The sequence below is a fragment of the Vanellus vanellus genome (genome assembly GCF_965231255.1).
Source record: "Vanellus vanellus genome assembly, chromosome: 6".
Lineage (NCBI taxonomy): Eukaryota > Metazoa > Chordata > Aves > Charadriiformes > Charadriidae > Vanellus > Vanellus vanellus.
In genome coordinates, this window is record NC_138911.1 from 32,804,755 (window position 1) to 32,826,696 (window position 21,942).

Sequence of the window (21,942 nt, forward strand, 5' to 3'; positions counted from 1 at the left end):
TTGTTATTATTAAACGGCGAGTTCAAATGCAGGTGGGCAGAATCCAAGGCTCTGTGATGATATCCTTCTCCAGCAGCCTCTAACATGTTTTCAAAGCTGCCCAGAGTGTAATGATAAGGATACACACACAATACTTTTCACCTGATGGCACGTAGCTAGCTTATTTGTTCCATCTGCGTGGACTGTTAGAGATGTGCACAGAGACGATTTTCCTTCCGTTTGTAGACGTAGTCCTCTCAATTTAGCTGTGTTTATTTGAGACTATAAAGAGCTAATGTCCCCACTGTACCCAAATTGTGATTGGAGTGCTCAGCACTACCAATCCTGCATCCACTGGAGATAACGAACATCGTAAATTAGGGGCAGTCTCTTTTGGTATATGCATGTGTAGTGCGGAGCAGAGGGTGGCATAGTAGGATGAGATTCCTTATGAGCTCTGATCAGAGAAAGACATAAAAATAATTCCACGGGGGGGGTGGGAGGGTGACACTAAATGACGTCCAAACACCGGCGCACGAAAAGGTGCCAGTTTTTATCCAAGTATTTTATGCATTTTTAAAGCACACAAATGGAATGAATATGTCTAAATATTCATTGCTTAAGGTACCTTACTTTGACATTAAAAGCAGTGTGCATAAATTCCTCGTTTTACCTCATAGCTTTCATTAGCTCTCCACCTGTAATCCACACCTCCTGCTAACAAGGACAGAACCGGAGTACTCATTAGGACTCTCTCTTTACAGGAAGCTGAGTGAAAAAGCCCTAGACTTTTATGCGGCAGTAGAAGGTGAAAATGTTACCAGATGAACAATTCTTTCCAGCAGTGCTTCGGCTAGTCTCACCATGTAATTGAAGATTTATTGTAAGCCATCAAACCCCATTATTTCCCATCCAGGAGTCTTTGCTTTTCAGCCCCTCGCTCAACTGAAGACATACTTGCTGAGGAGAGGTGCAGAGTCAGCAGGAAAGATGGACAACATGAATAATTTAAATGGAGGTTGAGTTCCCATTTGCTACTGAAGAGAAATGGTTTGCACAAATATAGAACGTGACAGGCCATCAGAGATGCTCCAAAAGGGCGGCTCTTACGCCTTTTGGCATTTCTGCTCTCCAGGGGTTCATGACAGGGATATTTAAATATTGGGTTTCGAATGGCATCCTATCATAATACTATTTGGAAACACTCTGCTGCGGGTAACGCCAGAGAGATGTGTTTGGCAAAGGTGGAAACTGCTAATAAGTAGCAGTTAACTAATGAATGGGAATCTGCAGTGTGCGCACATGTGAATTACCTGATGGAAAAGGATGTTATACAGAATATTAGCTCAGTAGCAAAGACAAGCACTCAGAAATGAAAAAAATCGAGAAATTAAAGTCAGCTTTGATTTTTAATGTAGTTGTGCCATTAAAGACTATCAAGTGCCATGTTTTCATAGCTTCCTTCTGTATTCAGCATTAAGGATGGATGGTGCTCACCTGTTCAATACTGTTTTCTTTTTTGCCTCAGTCCTCGCTGGCAAGGACTGCAGCCACACTGCCCATGACACAGAATGCAAAGGCGAGGATTGGGAAAATGGAGAACCAACCACTGTAGGTGAAGATCAAGTGCGAGACCACCTGAGGAATCTGAAGGTGCACAAGTCCATGGGACCTGATGAGATACATCCGCAAGTCCTGAGGGAACTGGCAGATGAGGTCGCTAAGACACTAGCCATCACATTTGAGAAGTCGTGGCAGTCTGGAGAGGTTCCTGACGACTGGAAAAGGGGAAATATAACCCCTATTTTCAAAAAGGGAAATAAGGAAGACCCAGGGAACTACAGACCAGTCAGTCTCACCTCTGTGCTTGGCAAGATCATGGAGCGGATCCTCCTGGAAACTCTGCTGAGGCACATAGAAAACAAGGAGGTGATTGGTGACAGCCAGCATGGCTTCACCAAGGGCAAGTCATGCCTGACAAATTTGGTGGCCTTCTACGAAGGGGTTACAGTGGCAGTGGACAAGGGAAGAGCAACTGATGTCATCTACCTGGACTTGTGCAAAGCGTTTGACACTGTCCCACGCGATATCCTGGTCTCTAAATTGAAGAGACATGGATTCGACAAATGGACCACTCGGTGGATAAAGAACTGGCTGGACGGTCGCACTCAAAGAGTTGCAGTCAACAGCTCGATGTCCAAGTGGAGAGCAGTGATGAGTGGCGTTCCTCAGGGGTCGGTACTGGGACCTGGACTGTTCAACATCTTTGTCGGCGACATGGACAGTGGGGTTCAGTGCACCCTCAGCAAGTTTGCCGATGATACCAAGCTGTTTGGCGAGTATGTGGTTTTGCAATTGAAGTCTGTCTCCTAATGCATCAGTACAAGAGGGTGGAATGAAGAGCAAATAAGCAGCGTCAGCTCTGATTTGTCCTAACTTTATGATTGCTCTTGTACAATAATTATGTCCCTTTCCTGTACTTTGTACACACTGTATGTGTCTCTCTAGCAGAAGGGGAAGAAGTTCCATCACCAATTACCACCCTGATGTGCCATCAGCAGGGTGATAACCTCCAGGCTCACTCCACAGCCCCTGCTGCTCCCAGTGAGGGAGCAGCTGACCTCGGCAGCCCTCTGGAAAGGCTCGGGCGAGACGGGTGTGTGGAGCCATGCCAGCAGGACACGGGGGTATTGGGCCCTCTGTACAGCAGATTGGTGAATTGTGGTTGTCAGTCTAGACAAAATGCTTGTAAATCTTCAGTGTATGTATGGTTTTTGCACCCACTGAATGTTGTTCTTCATCCTATAAATTACCGGTGATACCACTTAAGAGTCAAAATGCTGAGGACCAAACCTCAGGACAGGAACCATGCAGTGTTCTGATGGTGTAATCTCATATATCCCATATTATTCCCACACATAATCTAAATCAGGGCTACCCCAGCCAACTTGACCAGGATGGGTGTGATGCTCAGCAGGAACTTGCAGCCCACATACCTTTCACTTTGAAAGGGTCTGACAACTACCAGAGGGCCAAGACAAGGTGAAAACAATTGTAAAATGCCTGTATCTCTGTTTTTGAACCAACAGCTCAGAATTAGCATTAAAAATGCATTTACTTTTCATCATTAATGCCACCGTTCTGGTTATGCTTCACTCATGGGTGAAGAGCGGGTCACCTTGCTGCTGTGGTGGGAGGCTGGGGCAGCACAACCCTTTGCTTCATGCTTGTGTTTTCCTGACCAGGGGCTGCATGCTGCGATAAGGGATGTTATCTCACTCCATCCCATCCCATCCTACCCCACCCTGCCCAATCCCATCCCACCCCACCCCACCCCATTCCATTCCATTCCATTCCATTCCATCCCACTCCATCCCACTCCATTCCATTCCATCCCACTCCATCTCCTCTCCTCTCCTCCCATCCCGCCCAATCCCATCCCACCCCATTCCATCCCATCCCACCCCATCCCATCCCATCCCATCCCATCCCATCCCACCCCATTGCATCCCATCCCACTCCATCCCATCCCATCCCACCCCATCACATCACATCCCATCCTGCCCAATCCCATCCCATCCCATCCCACCCCATCCCATCTCACTCCATGTCATCTTGTCTCATCTCATCTCATCCCATCCCACCCTAGTCCATTCCATCGCATCCCACTCCATCCCATCGCACCCAATCCCATCCCATCCCATTGCATCGTGTCTCATCACATCCCATCCCACTCCATCCCACGTCATCCCAGTCCATTCCAACCCATCCCATCCCACCCCACCCCATCCCACCGCATGGCAGGCCTGACCAAGGACCGCCTTCGCCCCGGCTGGCCCCGCCCCGCCTCCGGAGGCCACGCCCCCCAACCCCGTCCCACCCCTCCTCCCGCCCCCCGGGCGTGGCGCCGCTCTCGTCTCCCGTCTTGTTTGCCGGCGCCGCTCTACCCCACTTCCGGTTCTTGCTGCCCCTCCCTCTCAGGGCGTCGGGCGGAAGTGCGCGACGCGGCCCGGCCATGGCGGCTGTGGATATCCGAGGTAGGGCCGGGCCGTGTGCGGGCTCTCGGGGCTCCCCGCGGCTCCGGGCCCTGGCGGGGGGGGGCGACTCCCTGTGGAGCTGGGGAGGGGCGCGGAGCGCCGAGGGGTGAGCTTCCTCCGTGAGGAGTAGCATGGCGGGCCTGGCCGCCCCGGGGCGGCCGCGGCTGAAGGAGGAGGTTGGTGTGATAGCCACCGGCCTGGCTGGCTGGCTGGAGATTGGCGGTGCTAATAGCGTTCGCTCCGAGGAGCGTCCAGGTTACTGGGCGGTGAGATGTGGCCAAAAGTGGGAGGGTGACAGAGCTGCTTCCTTTATTAGTGGTCTGCAGGGGGAACGGAGCTACTGAGTTTGTTTGTATGTCTTTGAAAACTCTGCACAAGAGAGTTTAGTAGCGTTGCTAACGCATCTATGTCATGAGAAGGAACTGGGAGGAAAACCTGTCCAAAAAGCAGTTTTCTTAGACGTGAAGGTGGGCCAGGATAGTGTGTTCAGGGCCACCTGGTAAAAATAAGCCTCCCTGCTGGTACGCTTCTGCCTTTTCAGGTGGAGTAAGGAGGTCCTGGGGTGAGATGGTAACATAAGGGAAGAGCTTATGTTAAAGAGATTAAAGAGCCAGCTTAAAGAGAATTTTAACTCTGAACTGTGGAGGAACATGGGAAGCACTGGCACGTGTGGGACTTGCATGAGACCAAAGCAGTGAGTTAGGCTGATAATCTCAGCAATGCTTTGGGTGGGTGTGACAAAGCAGGCCAGGTGTTAGAAAAGCCAGAAAGAAAACTGGAGTAACTGAGAACAAGAAAGGCTTGAGTGAGAATTCAAGGACAGGAATATAAAGAGAGAATGTTTTGAGGAAGAAGGGGTGACACTTGAAGTATTAAAGAAGGTTTACATTATAAACGAAGTAACGGTTAAATTACTGTGTAGAGTTTGATCTTTGAGAGAGGAAGAGGGGCTTGAGATGGCATGAGAAAGCAAATTATTTTTCTCTGTGTCTGAATGGAATCATGCTGAAAGCCTGTGCGGTGGAGTCTCAGAGAATGACCAAGAGCAGGTTCTTAGGGAAGACTCATGAGGGATTAATTTTGATAATGCCACAGAGATTTTCTCCTTTTTTCTTCAAATTCTTATGTAATGATGTCTGCAGTCCTGTTTGCTTTTCTGACTGCCTTGTTCCAGATTGCAGCAGGGAGCTATGTGGACAATTAACAGCAGGAGTCCTATGGGTCAATATACTAAGCTGAGTTTGAAGCATACTTCTATTTTTAAGCTATCAAACTATTTTACTGTTCCTCTCGGTTTATCAAAGCCTAGTGTTGGGCTGTCCAGCTGGCAAGGCCAGGTACAGAGTGTTGTGTGAATTGCTCTCCTTATTTTTTGCTGTGGTTTGCTGGCTTGTCTCCTGAGTTGTCTTAACATTCATAGCAGACTGGCAGTATTGTCACAAGCACTTTACATTTGCATCTGTGATGCAAATTCCACAAAAAACGCTTTGAACAAGATGCTCTGTTTTTGAAAGGAACAGGGAAGCAGGAACACTATCCTTTCTTTCTCATACCCAAAATAAACAGAAGTACTCCTTTCTTAGTGGGAATAACAGGCATGTCAGGTTCACGGTTGGGTTTGTTCATCCTCCCCCTTTTTCAAAAAATTGTTTAAGAGAATAATCTCACTAGTTATAAAGGCAATTATAAACACTGGCACTAAGCAGCTATGGGTAACTGACCTTTACAGCCCGACTTTACAGTCCGTTTTATGATACATTTATCAGTCTATATACAGCATTATAGCTATAGATACATATATGTGAAGCTTGCCTAACATTCTTCTTGAGAAATGTAGTTATTGTTAATCATACAAGCAAGAAAAGTTTGTATTTGAAATGTAATATGAGAATCTATTATGGCAAGAATGCAAGCACTTAAGGTTTTGGTGGGAAGGAAAGCTTGTGTTTTGGTTTTGAAAGGCATTTAGGGTAATCGGTGCTACCACAACTTAAGCGCATAATAATGGATCTTAGAGCTGTGTTTCGGAAATTTTTTTTATAGTGAGGAGAGAGAATAGTGTATGTGAAATAATATTAATACCTCTAGAATTCCCCCTCCCCTCCATCCCCGCCTGGTTCCATGAAGGAGTTAGGCTGGAAATTCTGAGATGAATGAGGCAAAATGATTTACATGTGACTATTTATGCTGCATTTTTCCTGGTTTGCTAGGCAGCTAGTGTTACTTTATTAGCTGTTCCTCAGAGAAGCTGCTAATACTATATGAGCTGACAGTTTTGGAACTGATCCAGTCATCCTTGAGCATGCAGAGTTCTTGCAGAAGTAAGATATTCACAGTGGTATGATGAGTGGCAGTTCTGGGTATGTATATATTGCATGAATGTAAGGGAATGGTTCTTGCGAGAAGGGAATTCCAGTTCTTCATTCTTCAATGACTTCCTGTCACTTTTGGTTTTTGATTCTAAACAATGCATGTGCATGCTTTTATTTCCTGCTTTCTTGTGTCTTGGAAATTCTATTTGCTGCTGTTGCTACAATTTAAAATGGATGGATTTCAGGATGCTTTTCAAGGTGACTCATGCATCTTCAATGTTAGTAGATTTGTTGACTGTGGAACCAATTCTTGACTCTGGTTTCTTTAGCCTGCTTGAGGAACATCATTTTGTTGCAGTGTGATCATAAAATCCAGGGATTTTTATTTCAAATGTCCCCAAATCTGTAGGAACTTAACTGGCATATAACGATTTGCAGGTTATAGAATATGTTTCATTTAAAAAACTCGCTTTTTTATATAATTGTTAATACTCTGTAGTTAGATTTCTGTAATATCTACCAAGTTGTGGAATAAATAACTTGCTGCAGGCAATTTGTCAGATTAATTGTAGAGTCAGGAATAGTCTCTTGCTGAAGATTACTGTCCAAAAATAGCATCGTTGTTTCTGCCATTTTGTGTTTTTTGTTGTTGTTTATTGTAGATTTCACACACATAAAAAATTACAATCTTTGAAACATATCACTATGATATCACAGCAGCTGATACTGTTAAGTATTTTAATAACAGAACATCTTAGAAATGTTACCAGTGCTACTGTTTTGTTTCACTCAGTAGTTTACTTATTTAGCAAAAGAAAACTCTTGATTTAGTTAATAGATCTTCGTAGTGTTTTACCTATTTTTCAGCATCATAGTTAAAGCTTGGAAACTATTTTTGTAAGAAATAAACTGTTTTAAATATCATCAGGCTCAAATTTAGTGTGGGGTGTATCATTCTTCCCCCCCTAATTCTAACTTAGTTTAGTAAATTCTGTTTACTTACCCGAGACCTAACTTTCAGAAGGAGCCATGCTTTGGATTGTCTTTCTACTCAGCTAATGCTGTGGTTCATAAAATATACTGTATATATAATACTACTGAGTAGATGTACTATGATACCATATATGCTATCAGAGCTAATTAACTCCCACCAACACAGCACACACGCGTGCACACAGACCCAGCTCGCATTCTTCAAAGATATACCAACAGCTACTGGCCAAGGAAAGAAAAGTGCGATAATAAAAAAGGGCTATATTTCTATTGTGTACCTACAACAGAACTGCAGAAGGTTAAAGGATATCAATATTATTTGAACTCTATGAAACACATTTTTAATTAGAATTGGTTTGTGTGAGGCTATGTTCCACCTCCTTTCCCTGCTATAATCATTAACTGGTGGTAATTTACTCCTGGAGGTATTTGTAGTGTTTCTGGCTGCTTTGGTACTCAGTGTCAATTTCTCTTCCCAGATAATCTCTTGGGAATTTCCTGGGTTGACAGCTCCTGGATTCCAATATTAAACAATGGGAGTGTGTTGGACTATTTCTCAGAGCGAAGTAACCCATTCTATGACCGAACGTGTAACAATGAAGTTGTCAAAATGCAGCGCATGACCTTGGATCATTTGAAGTAAGTTGTAATTTGGAACTGCTTCCTGTGCAGTGTCCTTTGTCCCTCCATCCAGAGGCTTTGATGGTTGAATGGAAGCATGCTGGAAACCTCCTTCTGTTCTGTGCTTTTTAGTCCCACTGGGAGCCCAGGTTTTTTTGTGTGTGTGTTTGGATATCTTCTACTTACTTTTATGCCATTTCAAGGAGGTGTTAAGCATGAAGGATTCTGTGTATGTTCTGAGATTCCAGTAAATCACCTTTTAGATATTCCTATGAATTAGAAAAGCTGTCTTCTGTCATCCTCGCAGCTCAACAGGACCCAAGTAATGGTAATGTAGTTAAATGTTTGTCTGTGATGAATAGGGTTTATGTTAGGGGATACTCTGAGTTCATAAATAGTTCATGTTTCCATATCCCGCTGGCTATGTGCCATAATTAGTACATAATTCCTCCAAGGAGCTGACTTTTTAGTATGGATAATAAAAGTAGTGAGTGTTGTAAATAAACTGAACACAGATGGTTGGGTAATGAGATTGCAAGCATGCGCAAGTTAACTTTCTTTGCAATTCCCCATCTGCTACACTGAGCACAAGTGAGATGTTTGAGAACTATTTAAAGACTCCACAATATGATAGGGAGCGTGCAAGCTGAGCTTAAAGTTCATTGGTAAAGTCACTTGTGCTCAGATGTGCTGGCAGAGAGGCTTTCACATCAGACACACAGATGGTCACGTCATACACTGGTCCTTTGTTTCTGTGTTTGTGACACATCTGTGATGATAGATTGTTATCTTTCTTGTTATTTATTTGTTTGCTGACATGTTCTACTTAGATGTTGTGTCAGGTTGTTGTAACTCTTGTTTGTATGTGCAGCTAGGTTTTGATAGCTACCTCAGGAAATTCTGTGCCTTTATTTACTGCATGTTACATTGAAGAGCTTCCAAAGCATCAGAACTTCATCCCTTCACTGCCAGGCCCTTTTCTAGCTCTTCACATCCTACGGATTTCACTTTGAGGAAGATACTAATTCTGGTTGCTTCTTTTTCAGCCAGATGGTTGGAGTGGAGTACATCCTTCTTCACGCTCAGGAGCCCATTCTCTTCATTATCCGAAAGCAGCAAAGGCAATCTCCAACACAAGGTAAGGTCACTCAGTTCTTGTCACTGTTGCAGAGGCTGATCAGTTAGTCACTTTTATCTGCTCATAATTTGTGTTTAAGCACTTCTGGTTCCCCTTCTCTGCCTTTATCTTAAATCTAAATAAAAGGGTATGAGGCTTTGTGGTGGAGTGGAGATATTTTGTCTAGCAGAGTGACATCTATTGTGCTAATAGCAGGGATTGCCATCTTGTGGTGAAATGTGAAGAGTGCAATGAGAAAGTGCTGCCCTGTGGTATATTTTGCCATGGGAAATTGATAATAGCATTCATGCCATGTCGTATTTATCGTTAGGCTGTGCAAGAGTTTTCATTTTAATTATTTGAATATAAGGCTAACGATATCCTTGCTTGGAGCTGATGGGCTTAGTTTAATTAGACCTAATAATCTGAAGTGGCTAGTATGTGAATTATTTATTTATTTTGGAGAACCATGATTTCCATTGGTTAGGGAGAAGGATAGTTCATGCTTCTGTTTGTGTCATGTCACTCTCTTATCCTGCACTATTTCCACCTTCAAGTGGGGATTGGTTGTACTGCTGAGTAGGATCTCGTTGGTAGAAGATGATGACCCATGTGAAAAATGACTGAGATATGGCAAATGATTGTTGTTTTGGTTATTCCTCTGAGAACTGACTATTTTGGAATCGTGAGGGAATCTTGTGACAATAGCACTACTCCTTACAGTGTCACTGATGACCTTTCCAAGTTTTAAATTAAATACCTTAGCTTTTTTTTTTACCCCCATTTGAATGCAATTGTCTTCATTATTCCTTTTTAACCTTAAATTTGTTTGTGCGTGTGTGATTAATTTAAAAAGTAACCACATTTCAGTAGTTATTGGAACGTGTTTACTGCATGTATATGTAAAATAATTTAGGTTACTTCAGAGTAAGCTTTACAGAAAAGAAAGGCAGGGTTAATGGTAATTATTAACTTTTTTAGTGACTTAGGCTCTGCGTATGCATTTTGGTCTTGTACAGAACTTTGCCTTTTCTAGCAATGCTTCTTATTTGCTTATATCAGGTAATGGTCTCTTTATATTGCAGTTCTGTACTGAAAAGAACATGCATGATTCCTTCTTTAATAGATTTTTTTAAGTTGTTTCTTTAATAAAGGTTTTGAATCTAGTTTTCAAAAGGTGAGTATGTTTTGACACTTTTTAGATCAAGAGTAGAGTTGAGGTTTCTACAATATGTGTGTTCATACTTGCAAATGTATGTTTGTGGAACTGAACTGGGACTTGTTTGGTAACGTGTTTTCCCATTGTGACTGTACAATTTGTGTTAGGTACCTTGATTGAGTTGCATAGTATCCTAGCTCAAATGTTACCCATGTGTTTCATTTTATCATGGTACAAATATTAGTGTATTTGAGACACGAGAATGGGGATGGAAAATTTAATGAGTTCACGAGTAGTGTTGAGTATTCAGGTAGAGCTGCTGCAGGCCTGTCTTACGACTTCCGTGTGTGTTTTAAATTTTAAATTCTGTAAGCCAAGTTTTTGCCTATTTGAAATTATTTTGGAAAAATGTTTACATTGGTTAGGGAGTGTCCTGGTTTGAGGTAAAACAGAACCAGTTTTGTTCAGTAACTTTGCTTCTTAGCTAGGCCTCTTTAACTACTGAAATTAACTGCCTATTGTGCAGACAATGTTCATTCTCTGAGTGATAAGACCAATTGTTTATAGCTGATGCCCAGGCATGGGATGCAGAGAGGCTCTGCTTATACTTATTGCTATAATAGCCAAGGCCAACCAACTTTGTTTACCCCATTGGAGGGTCGGAAGCGGAGAAGTGTAGAGGGGTCCCACCTGCAGGGAGGAGCAGACAGGACAGGTGACCCAAAACTGACCAACAGGGTATTCCATCCCATCTGCCTCATGCTCAGTATAAAAGCTGAGGGATCAAAGGGTCAGCTCTCTTCCTTCAATGGCCAATGTCTGAGGAGGACTCTGTTTGTCTGCCTGTGATCCCAATCCTGAATCCAGATCCGGAATCCAATTCCCATCCGTCACTGAGTCCAGTCTGGGACTGCCCCAGTGCCAGCCAGTGACATGACTGTTATCTCAGGAGTTTGATATGGTTTTGTATATTTTTTCATTATTTCTTTTTATTTTATTATTAATATTTCATTAGTTTAGTTCCTTCTAAACTCATAAGTCTTTTTCCTCCTCTGCCTCTCTCTTTGAAGAGTGGTAGAGGTGAGCATCTGTCGGTCCCATCTGGGGTCCCTCAAGTCCCCAGTAGCAGATTTTGGCCTAAACCACGACAGGGAGAGTTACCTGTCTAGAAAGGCTGCTCTGGTACAGAGGGGTGAGACAGTAAAGCTGCTGTTCTGTGTCTTGCTCCACTTCTAAGGAAATGTTGAGAATCCTCTTTCTTTTGAGAAGTGGGTCCTAGCTGTAATATAAACCCAGCTATCTTGGTATGTTAATTTAGGCAGGTGTCCGAGCTCCATAAATTGCAAGTAGTGTGTGAATTGGGTCCTGTCAGTAAAAAGGTTCAGACAGAATGTGTTAATACAGATGGAGGAACTGGAGCAAATGTGTGCTCAGGTAAGACTGTTAGGAATGTGAAGCTGACAGCATTGCTATCGTTTCTCAATTGAAGAATATTTGGAAGAGTATTACAGAAGCAATTGTGATGTTCGTGAGAGCTGCAGTGCAGAGGAACAAGAATTTTGATCTGGCAGTAGAGGTTCCAAATCTGACTTAGCAAATGCCTTTGGAAGGTAGTCTCTTTTTTTTTTTTTTTTTGGCAGAATGTTATTAATTTAGAAAGGCATGCTTTGTGTGTGGTTAGCTGCCATTTGGCCTGAGAAATGTAGCTGAGAGGACCGTACAAGTTGGAGAAAGCTTGGCCAGGAGTATGAGATCTTACATTGTTATGGGTTTCTACTGTTAGCAAAGGCAAGTGGAACTACTTCCAGTGCAGTTCATTTGACTCCTGTTGTGTAGCTCTGAAACCCCCAACTCTTGTAAGGTCAACTATTTGTTTGCAGTAGGACAGTACTTAAAGCTGATGCTTTTCTCTCTGTAAAGCAGACCTTGTTCCTTTTTCCCCTTATCAGTCTATGGCTAAGGTGCAAATAAAGTACCTTGAAGGAAAAGTTAAAAAGAGGAAATTAGGTGATGAGATTAATATTGTAATTTCTGCTGTTACTATTGAAATTCAGGGACAAATACACAGTCTTCAGCCAGAGTTTTAAATTGAGCCTGCTTTTTTTTTTTTTTTTTCCTCCCCCCCTCCCCACAGTTATTCCATTGGCCGACTACTATATTATTGCTGGAGTGATTTATCAGGCACCTGACTTAGGATCTGTCATTAACTCCAGAGTTGTAAGTGTTCTGTGCATTTAATGTATACCAGTTTGTATCTGTTTTTACTTTTGGTTGTTTCCTAGGCTGCTTAAATCCCTCATTCACTGTTTTGAGTAAAGATTTTGTGTAGTATACAGTAACTGAAAATAAACCCCACTGGTTAATGTGGTGTGCATCCTCCATGGAAATGAAAGGTCCTGGGAGAGTGCAATATGGTCCAAAATGTAGGATCCATTGTTTAAGGATGAAGGATCAGACTAACTGAAGCTACGTAGTTAGCTGAACAGCATGAGGTTCAAATAATCAAAAGAAAAATTACATGACGTATCCATATGAAATAGTAATTAAATACATATTCAGTGAAGCTTGCTTTGGAATGTTAATGTAATGTGATATTTCTTTTTAAAGGAGGCTTATGTTTTTATGTTGGTCTGACACTTTTTAAATTGGATACTCAGGTTTGTTTTGATTTCTTCTGTTGTAAACTACTGCTTTTGTAAATTTTTCTCTGTCAGTTTAGGAAAGCGCTTAAGAAAGGGTTTTGTAAGAGCCTGTTAAAGAGATAAGGTTCTTGGTCCAAAACTAGATGTCCCAAGTTCCCTTCCCAGAACAAAAATGAATATAGAATACTAATTTTAAAATACCTGCTTTCAAAAATTTATACTGTACTTTCTCCTTAATTTCTGAACACTGCCTTATGTTCTTGTTCTGAAAGCTCACTGCAGTGCATGGAATTCAGTCTGCTTTTGAAGAAGCTATGTCCTACTGTCGCTATCACCCGTCCAAGGGCTACTGGTGGCATTTCAAAGATCAAGAAGAACGAGGTATGATTCCTAGTTGCTCCTGCATACTTTGAGAGAGGGAAGATAATGTAGGGAAAAGCTTGAGGCAATGCACAGTTACGGTGTAGAGATGAAGTTAAGCATCTCGTCTGTCTGAAGGGTAAGTTAGTGCTCCCTGTCAGGTGGAAGGAATCTTGCTCTTCTGTGCTGGTGGGGATGAACATCAAGGCATGGATGGGAGATGAAAATGGTGAGCCATGTGTCAATGAAGCGGGCAACTCTTCAACCTGCTGGAGACCAAAATACGTTTTCAGAAGCCACACCAGTTTTTCAGGCGGGAAGAATTGTCCTTAATCTGTCTTCCACAAAAAAAAAAAAAAAAAAAAAAAAAAAACCAAACAAAAAAAAACCAAAAACAAACAAACCCCAAAAAACACCACCACCAAACCCCAACAAACAAACAAAGCAAAAACAAAAAACCTCCAACAAACTGATGTCAAAGGGAAAATGTAGGTGAAGCTTAGAGAAGAAACGAATACCAGCTTATCGTACAACAAAGAGTTTCTAAGAGAATAGAACTTTTAATACGGCTGTCTCTTACATTTCTGTGACTTGCAGAGAAAGCTAAACCAAAAGCCAAGAAGAAAGAAGAACCAAGTTCTATTTTCCAAAGGCAACGGGTAGATGCTTTGCTTTTAGACCTAAGACAAAAGTTTCCACCCCGATTTGTTCAGGTATGACACTTAATAAGCCATAGTATTACTGTAACTTACTTACTTAGAACCTAAAGCAGTCATAAGTACTTGAACAGCTGAAACCAAATGGGAATTTTGTGTGCTTTTTGCAAAGGTAACATGGATTAGATAATAAATTTGAAATGGAAGGCTCTGATTGGAGCGTAGGATTCCTCTTTGTAATTGCAGGAGTCATTAAGACCTTGGTAAAACTATGAGGGTGAATTTTATTATGCAAATTCCTTATCTAATCACAGAGGGTCTGTTCTTGTCAGTTATCAGATTTTGCTGCTGCTTCCAGTTTCCTGCTTTGTGACCTCAATCAAGCCACTACAGCTGTTTTGTTTTAGTTACTCCATTGTTCTGGAGGCTCATTAATTCACGTGGAAATTCTTGGCATTCTGTGAAGTTGTTGTGATTACCTCTAATCGTTTCTAGTAGCCATTTGTTCCACCAGGTCTTCTGCTTGGGAGAAAAGGAAATTATGTTTACAGCATCTCACAAAACTATTTACTCAGATGTGGGAAAGACTGGCTAACTCTGTATTTTTTGCTTTAGTGCTTTTCAGTTGTCAGAGTAAAAACTGGATGTTATAAAACACTAATTGGATTTTGTTTGAAGTGTATTTAGTGATTCCTTCTACTCTCAACTCTTACGTATAAGGGTGCATTGCTTGGTTTATATTCCTAAGTGAATAGTAGGAAGGGTTAAGAATTATGACTTTGGTTCCACTGATGTGTTGTTTTGTTGTTTTTTTTTTTTTCTTCTACAGCAAAAGCCTGGAGAAAAGCCTGTCCCAGGTAAAACTCTAATATTCTCACAAGACTTAAAAAATAGGCTCTATATAGCAGTGTCTTCCAGTTGCTATGTAAGCTTCTTGCTGCTGCTACTGAGGTGGTTAGGAACTCTGGCATTGCCTAATTGTGCAAAGTGGTAGGTAAAAGCAAAGTATTAGGTAAGAGTTCTCTGTGACAGCCAGACTGAAATTGAAAAACCGTGTATTGTCCCCTTGCCCTTTCTGTCTGTAAAACTGTATTGCCTGGAAGTCCAAATACAGGAAATGGTCTTTGAAAGCAGGAGTAGGGTAAAAGGGTGAATGAGGGAACAGTTTAGTCAGTCCAGTGATATTTTTTTTTCCATGGTGCTACAAGCTCAGGGAAGCATGTAAAGGCTTTGAGTTGATTGTAAGCAACCTCAAAACAGGAAGGGCATCAACTGTATTTCTTCAATCTATGCCACTTTTTTACCAGTATAGGTATGAATTTAGCCCTTGGTTATTCTTCTACCTTTGAAATTAATTTTGCCCCTTTGACATCAACAATATTTTCTAAGTACTCTGAACAGTATTTTAGGAATACAAACTGGAGGTTTAATTTTCTTTTGCTGTTACTTTTAAAGTGGATCAAATTAAGAAGGAGCCAGAACCAGTCCCTGAAGCTGTCAAGCCAGAGGAAAAAGAGACTGCAAAGAATGCTCAGCAGAGTGCTGGCGCTAAAGGACCGCCTGAAAAACGGATGAGACTCCAGTGAAGGCAGAAGTATTTACACATCTGGATTAGTCAGTACGTGGAAAACAGGAGATTCTCACTCCCCTTTTTCTATATTTAAGTTCTTCAACTGAGACTGACAATTCAGGGACTGAAGTCCCTGTAACAGCTTTTCTGTAGAAACCTGTCATGCAGATGTTAACGTCAGGATGCGAGCTGCCTCAAAAATGGTGTTTTCAGTCTTCATCTTATTTTGACTGTTGGCTTCTGGGAATGGTTTTTATATGGACATATTTTGCAGCCTCCTGAAATCTTTACAAACTCTTGCATCCCTTGTGTCTTGGTTTCCTATGTAAAAAGAAAAACTTTTATATGTATAAAAAAAACCCCAACCCTGAATCCTTGGTAAATAAAATTCCTGGCTGCTGGAATACCTTTCTTAAATGCTTACTTTGTTAGTAGCAAATATGCCATATGTGTTGGCAGCTTTTTTTTTTTTTGCTTGGATATCAGAATATATTGTGTGCTATTTTGAGGAAGAAAAGTTCATCTCAAGGATTTAGGCTGCCTGCTATAAATTGCTGTGCCTTTAGTATACTTGGGATACAGATAAAAGATTTGGTAACTGGAGGCTCAAATCCATAAATCCATGCAATTAGGTGTCAAACTGCTCTGAGTCTCAAAAGGAGTGTCCAAGAACATTTAACTTAACGGTTAAGCTGGTCTTTTATTATAAATGCTAGTGTTCTGTGAGTGAGACTTATGATGACATAAAACAGGCTAAAATGTCTTGCTGTTGCACACTCAGTGAAGCTGTTTATATTTCTCCTTTTTTTTTTGCTGTAACTCAAATGTATCAATTACATCTCTTCCTCTGTGCTTTTAGCACTTTCTCGCTGCCTCTGATCACCTTGATTAGTCATCTGCCTTTTAGAACTGAGGAGGTAGGGCTGTGGAAGAGAAGCGTCACTGACAGCTATGCACTATGCTATTTAAGCATGCTACTCACACAAACCATTTTATTTTTTTTTCAGTAAAATTAGAAGTCATCCATTGCAAATAAATGACTATTTGGGTTTGTTTTTTTAACTGAAGTAATGGAGCAGTCCTTGAAAGAGCTTGCCTTCTTTTCACAACTGTTACCTGCTTTCTTGTAGTAAACTGTAGTAAGCAAGGAAATGGTCTGTGCATAACAGACAAAATGTAGATAGGAAGGAAGACTAAGACATGCTTAGATATCTGTGTGAAATTTATTTTGAGGTTATAAGAGACTTTCTGTTTTGGTAACTAATAAACAGCTCTGGGTAGCTATGGAATGGTGGAAAGACCCATGTAATTTTTGTCCTGTAATCCAAAGCTGTAACTTTAAAGATGTAGGTAAACTAATAGTTGTTTGCTGTTAATGCAGGTACAGACTTTAAAATTGATGTATCGGTGTACTTAAGTGTGTATTAGCTTCACTTCATACCACATGGATCAAGTTTGAACAGCTATTTCTCCAAAAGTTGGTAGAAGTAGATAATAAGCTAGTGTGAACTCTTGAAACAAGTGAAGATATAGAAGGCATTTATTATGGGATACTCAAAACAAGACAAAGCTAATTATTCAGCATTGAATAATTACAAGGTAGTGTGAATACACTTAGAACAAAAGGGTGTTGATTCTTTCTTGTATTAAAGAAATTCCTCTGAAAGGAAGGAGTGCAAGAAGCACCAAAGCCATCATCTCATCCACCCCTGTGATGGAAAGGAGGATCTCCAGGAATGAGGCCCTGTAATGAAGATCTAGGTTTGGTGGGGTTTTTTTGAGGGAGACAAATGAACTACTTGTACACCAAGGAAAGACTTAACATTACTAGCAGAAGAAAGATATCTTGCTTATTGCTGAAGGCACATTGCTGTGGTCAAAAAGGGATGCTAGCACACATAGTATGAACAAAGTATTCTACCAGTTGCTGCATTTCACCTGAAATAAAGTGTGTAGTACAGCTCAGTGCCTGAAAAAGAATTCTGAAGTAGAGGGGTTTGAAGAAGGCCAATAAAATGAGTAGGAGAAAATTTCTCCTATGAAGCCACTGGGAGGACCAAGACTTTAGTTCCTTAGGAAAGGCAAGACAAATACTGAGTCTTTATGAAACTGAGTACTACGAAGCAAGTAGGAAAGTAGAGAGCTCTTGTTCTGTCTTGTATAAGAATAGAGGGACAAGTTAATGAAGCTGAATTGGAGTTACATTTAGAATGAATCATTACACTCCATGCTCAGAATTTGAGCTGATTCAGAGATGAGGGTGGGACTTGAAGGGGCGGACTGTCTTCACATCTGCATCTTTTAGCAGCATTTTTGGTTTCTGCAGAAACATCTGGTATTGGCTGGTGTCAGAGGGCATTAAAAAGGATGGACTACTGGTCTGATCCCATTTGAGTTAAAGTGCCAGCATCTAAGCTACTGAGAGGATAGAAAATGGCTTCCATGCATGAAACTGTGTACTTGAATGTGATAAGCCTCTTCCAGGGGAATGATGTTTTCCTGAAATAGTTATAATATAAAGCAGTAAGGGATGTTACCAATGAGTGCATCGATTTCTTAGTAGCTGTCCTTCAATGCTGAAGGTTTGCCATATGGGGGAATGAGGGACTGAAATGTCTCTTGATCCTGTTACTTGCTGACAAGATATTCTAAAATAATTTTATCAGTTAAGTGAGTTTTGATATTAACTTACTCAAGTGACATTATGTCAGGTATTACTGTTAAATTCTAAGGAATTTACTGCCAAAAAAACTGTTAAGCAGCTATCTTCTAGTCAGTAACGTTTTCCAGTACATGAGAGTCTAAGCTTTTTTCTTCTGGTGTTTGTGCACTGTCTCGGTTTGGAACCTGAGTGCCAAAGTCCAAAGTCCTTCAAAGGACTTTCAATATTTGTAAAGCTTATAGATGAAAGGGAAATAAGCAAAAAGTTCTGAATTTTTCCCTGTGTGTCACTTTCTTTTGCGTAAAGGAGAGATTTGGTTGTAGAGGAGAGCTAGCTCTACTTTTGCACTTAGATAATAACCATTCGGACTTCAAAAAGGCTTTTCTTGGCCTAAATCATGGGGTAGCAGGACCTAAAAATGACCTACAACTCTAATAGAAACATTCTCCTGAGAGCCTGAAGGTACATAAACCTGTGTGTATGCACATGAACAGATATGCACACATGTGCATATATTTAGACATATATGCAAAGTTCCAGCCAGACTGTAGGAGGAGGGGCAGTCTGGATACCTCAATTCACTGTGTAAAGCTGATGGTGTCTCAGATGCAGTAGAAATACTGTCTTTTTCTGCTCTTCACCAAGGAAGGTCTGACCAGGCTATGTGTTGTTCTTGCTCATTCCTCTTTGCTGTTCCACTCCCATACTTCATATTTTGGTAACCTTTTCCTAGCAAAGAAAGTTAGATGCCATTTGGCAAACAACACGTACTGACTGTCCAAAGCAAGCTGTACTTGGAGCAAGGTTAGAAGGGTATAGGCAATAGGAGAGACAAGGCAAGGGGGAGAGATTAGCTTTATTTTGAGACATTGAGGTTCACTGTGAGAAAAATGGTGAAGATGTTATGCAAATAGAATGTGCCTTCACTGAACCAATAGATGGCTTCTGAACAAAAGCTGATGTGATACGCTTTTTCAAATTTTTTCAATATTTTTTCAGTGGCAAAACAAATGATAACTAGGCGTTCAAGGTTCAAGACAGTTTTTCTTTTTTTCTTGGAGAAGGTGAATTTTTGATAAAGAGTTGCTTTGGTCCTGTAACCGTGCACAAAACAAACAGATGGTCACTTATGTGACAAGTAACTTTCTTTAGTCTGATGTGGATCATAGATGGATGGGTGGTGGGGAGAAGTTTTCCCAGTGGGATGAGTTATGATGTATTATTGATCTCTCAACAATCAGAAAAATTCATTTCTTTCTGTCAGGACAGTGGATTTCAACCTGTGGTCCACAAAGCTGCTGGGGTTTTGTGACCTGTTCTTAAAGTCTCAACAGAAGGTAAGTGAGAACAGTAAACCTCTTGCTGGTAGGATTCAATTCCATAGGAGCTTGCACCTTCACTGGAAATTTTAGGGGGCTACCAGATTGAAAAATATTTGAAAAATACTGATGAATCATGAGAAGGCCAGTTACACCTGCCAGGCAAATGTTTCTGCAGTTGAAGTAGCTATGGATTGCTGCGATGATTTTTCCTGGCTATACTGTAAGGTCAGTCATTTTTTCTTCCAACCTGTTCATTGTCATATAATGGGTATCTTTCCCTCCCTCCCCTTTGATCTTTACTTGATCTCTGTACAGAAGTGCAAGGCTCTAGTAACCTGAACACAACAACGTCATCCCTTTTTATGTAGCCTCGATGCTGAAGGGCTTGCTTGGGTGCTCAGCACAGCTTCACAAACTTACATTGACACTTCCCCTCGAGAATAATCTGCCATGAGTTTAACAGTGGAAACAGAGTACTTTCTAGTCCTAACTATACAGTTATGTTTATATTACAAGAGAAAGAAAGTAGTAGGCAGCTTTGGAGGGAGGGGGAGATAAGACATATCTCTAGCAAGTTGGCAGAGTGATTTAGTAGGGCATGTTCTATAACTTAAGGAGTGGTCACACAGCAGAAGTATTTGTTTAAATGCTACAGACGCTGCACACAAAGATTATGTAACAGGATTTTTCTATTATAGTTATTGTGGTCTGAGCTGTATTTATTTCAAAAGACATAATCTGACATAGTTCGATTGCCCTGGAATGCAAAACTGATACTTTAGAAGTAGTGGACAATTATTTAATAACTAACTGTATATTAAAGATTTCACGGAAAATAGTTTCTATTATTTTAAAATTAAAACTAATATGAAAATAAGGCTAATGCAGGTCATCAGTCTGTTCCGTTTTAGGTAAAGCAGTAATAAATTTCAAACAATATACAATTATGGATATCTAGAAAATTCTTATAGAAGCAGGCATCCTTCTGTTCCTTTAATCTGAGGTACTGTGTTATAAGCTGTACACTACTAATGCTGGCCACGCTTGCAATGAATGAGCAAGGTGCTGATTCACAGCATCTGAGGCCCCTTTGAACAGCTGTTGGTAACCTCCACAGCTGCTGGTTAGGCCTGCCATGTGCCCAGCTCAAGGTACCAGCCCGCTCGGGACCCTGGGGCAGCAGAGAGGGGCTCTGAGCACTCTGCCAGCTGCTCCTCTTACTGCTCAGCCTCCTGAGGGGCAGTGCCTGTCTCGGGCAGTTTGAAATGTTCAGTGTTGCTGCTTGTGCCAGGGTGATGGTCAACACCGAGAAGTTGGTGCCGAAAGGCAGGATCCCGGAGACAGAGATGGGGTGGTGGGACAGTGCGCCTCCTGCAGCTGAGAAAGATAAGGGCCGTAGCAGGTTGGACCTCATCCTAGGTATGCTTTCAGTGCTGAAAAGAGAATTGTGAAGAGTTCCCAAAAGATAACAGCTGTGGCTGTGTCAAATTCCAGCACTACGTGCCAAAAACCCACTGTCTGTAGCTGTGCTGTACAGGACATCCTTTCTTGCACAATCCAGATCACTGTCTTATAGCTGTGTCTTGATGGAGCTGTTCCGTAAAACAGGGATGCCAGCCGTGTGGTACATGTACCTGTAAGCTCGCTTGCTCGCTCTCTTCCCAGTGCTCTGCAAGCACAAAATGTGGAGAGACCGTGATGTGGGAAAGCAGCTGTTGCATCAGTCATGTGTGTAATTAAGGCATGCTGCTGTAGGTATGTAGCAGCTGTGGCACAGATAAGCTTTATGCTTTTATACTTGGTGCTATTAGTTTACCTCTATATTTATTGAACGTAGTGGAAGTGAATTCCTCCCTGGTTCTACATTTTTTTCTTGGGGGGTGTGCATGTATAGCTGTAGTATAGTAAGGCACACGCTATGAAAGGGCACCGTGGAGTGCTGTGTCTTAGTAACCAGCTAGGAGATGAGTATTTCTGTGCTTTTTCATTTTAGCCCCTAAGCTTTTCCAAATATTCTTTTGAGCTGAAATAGTCTGTTCCTGATCTCCACTCACAAATTATCCTTTAGTTAAAAAAGTGAACAAAGCAAAACCCGGCCTTTGAGCTATTAAAACAGATTTTTTCCCCCCCCTTGTGGTCTAACCAAATGATCCCTTTGCTCAATATGAACATCCGTGACGAGGAGTGTGAAGCTGAGCTGAGGCCCCTCCTCGCTCTCTCAGAAGGAGAAATGCCCATTAATTTGAAAATGAAGATTATAAAAAGCTGGGAACATGCTTGTGATAGGCTTATTTATTTGTTCCTCTGCACAAAAGCCTCCGTACCTTCACAAAGAGTAGGGGATGGACGTCCCAAGGCGCCCTCGCAGCCCTCCGAGATGTACCCCCAGGCAGCAGGGCGCCATTTCCATAGGGGGAAGGTGACAGGGGACGCCATGTTGCCATTCCTCCCCAGCTGCAGGGCAGCTGGAGGCCTCAGAGAGCTGCGGCCCTCCCCGCTGAGGGGCGGTTGG

General features: G+C 41.7%; 1 protein-coding gene across 1 annotated transcript; it reads left to right on the forward strand.

The window, feature by feature from the left end:
- The first annotated feature begins 3,971 nt into the window (after positions 1-3,971).
- On the forward strand, positions 3,972-15,875 carry MED6 (mediator complex subunit 6). The gene is made up of 8 exons (XM_082485204.1): positions 3,972-4,016; positions 7,801-7,960; positions 8,989-9,080; positions 12,353-12,435; positions 13,133-13,241; positions 13,818-13,933; positions 14,706-14,733; positions 15,332-15,875. The coding sequence occupies exons 1-8, from the start codon at positions 3,995-3,997 to the stop codon at positions 15,460-15,462; spliced, it is 741 nt and encodes a 246-aa protein (XP_082341330.1). The 5' UTR covers positions 3,972-3,994; the 3' UTR covers positions 15,463-15,875.
- Positions 15,876-21,942: the final 6,067 nt, after the last annotated feature.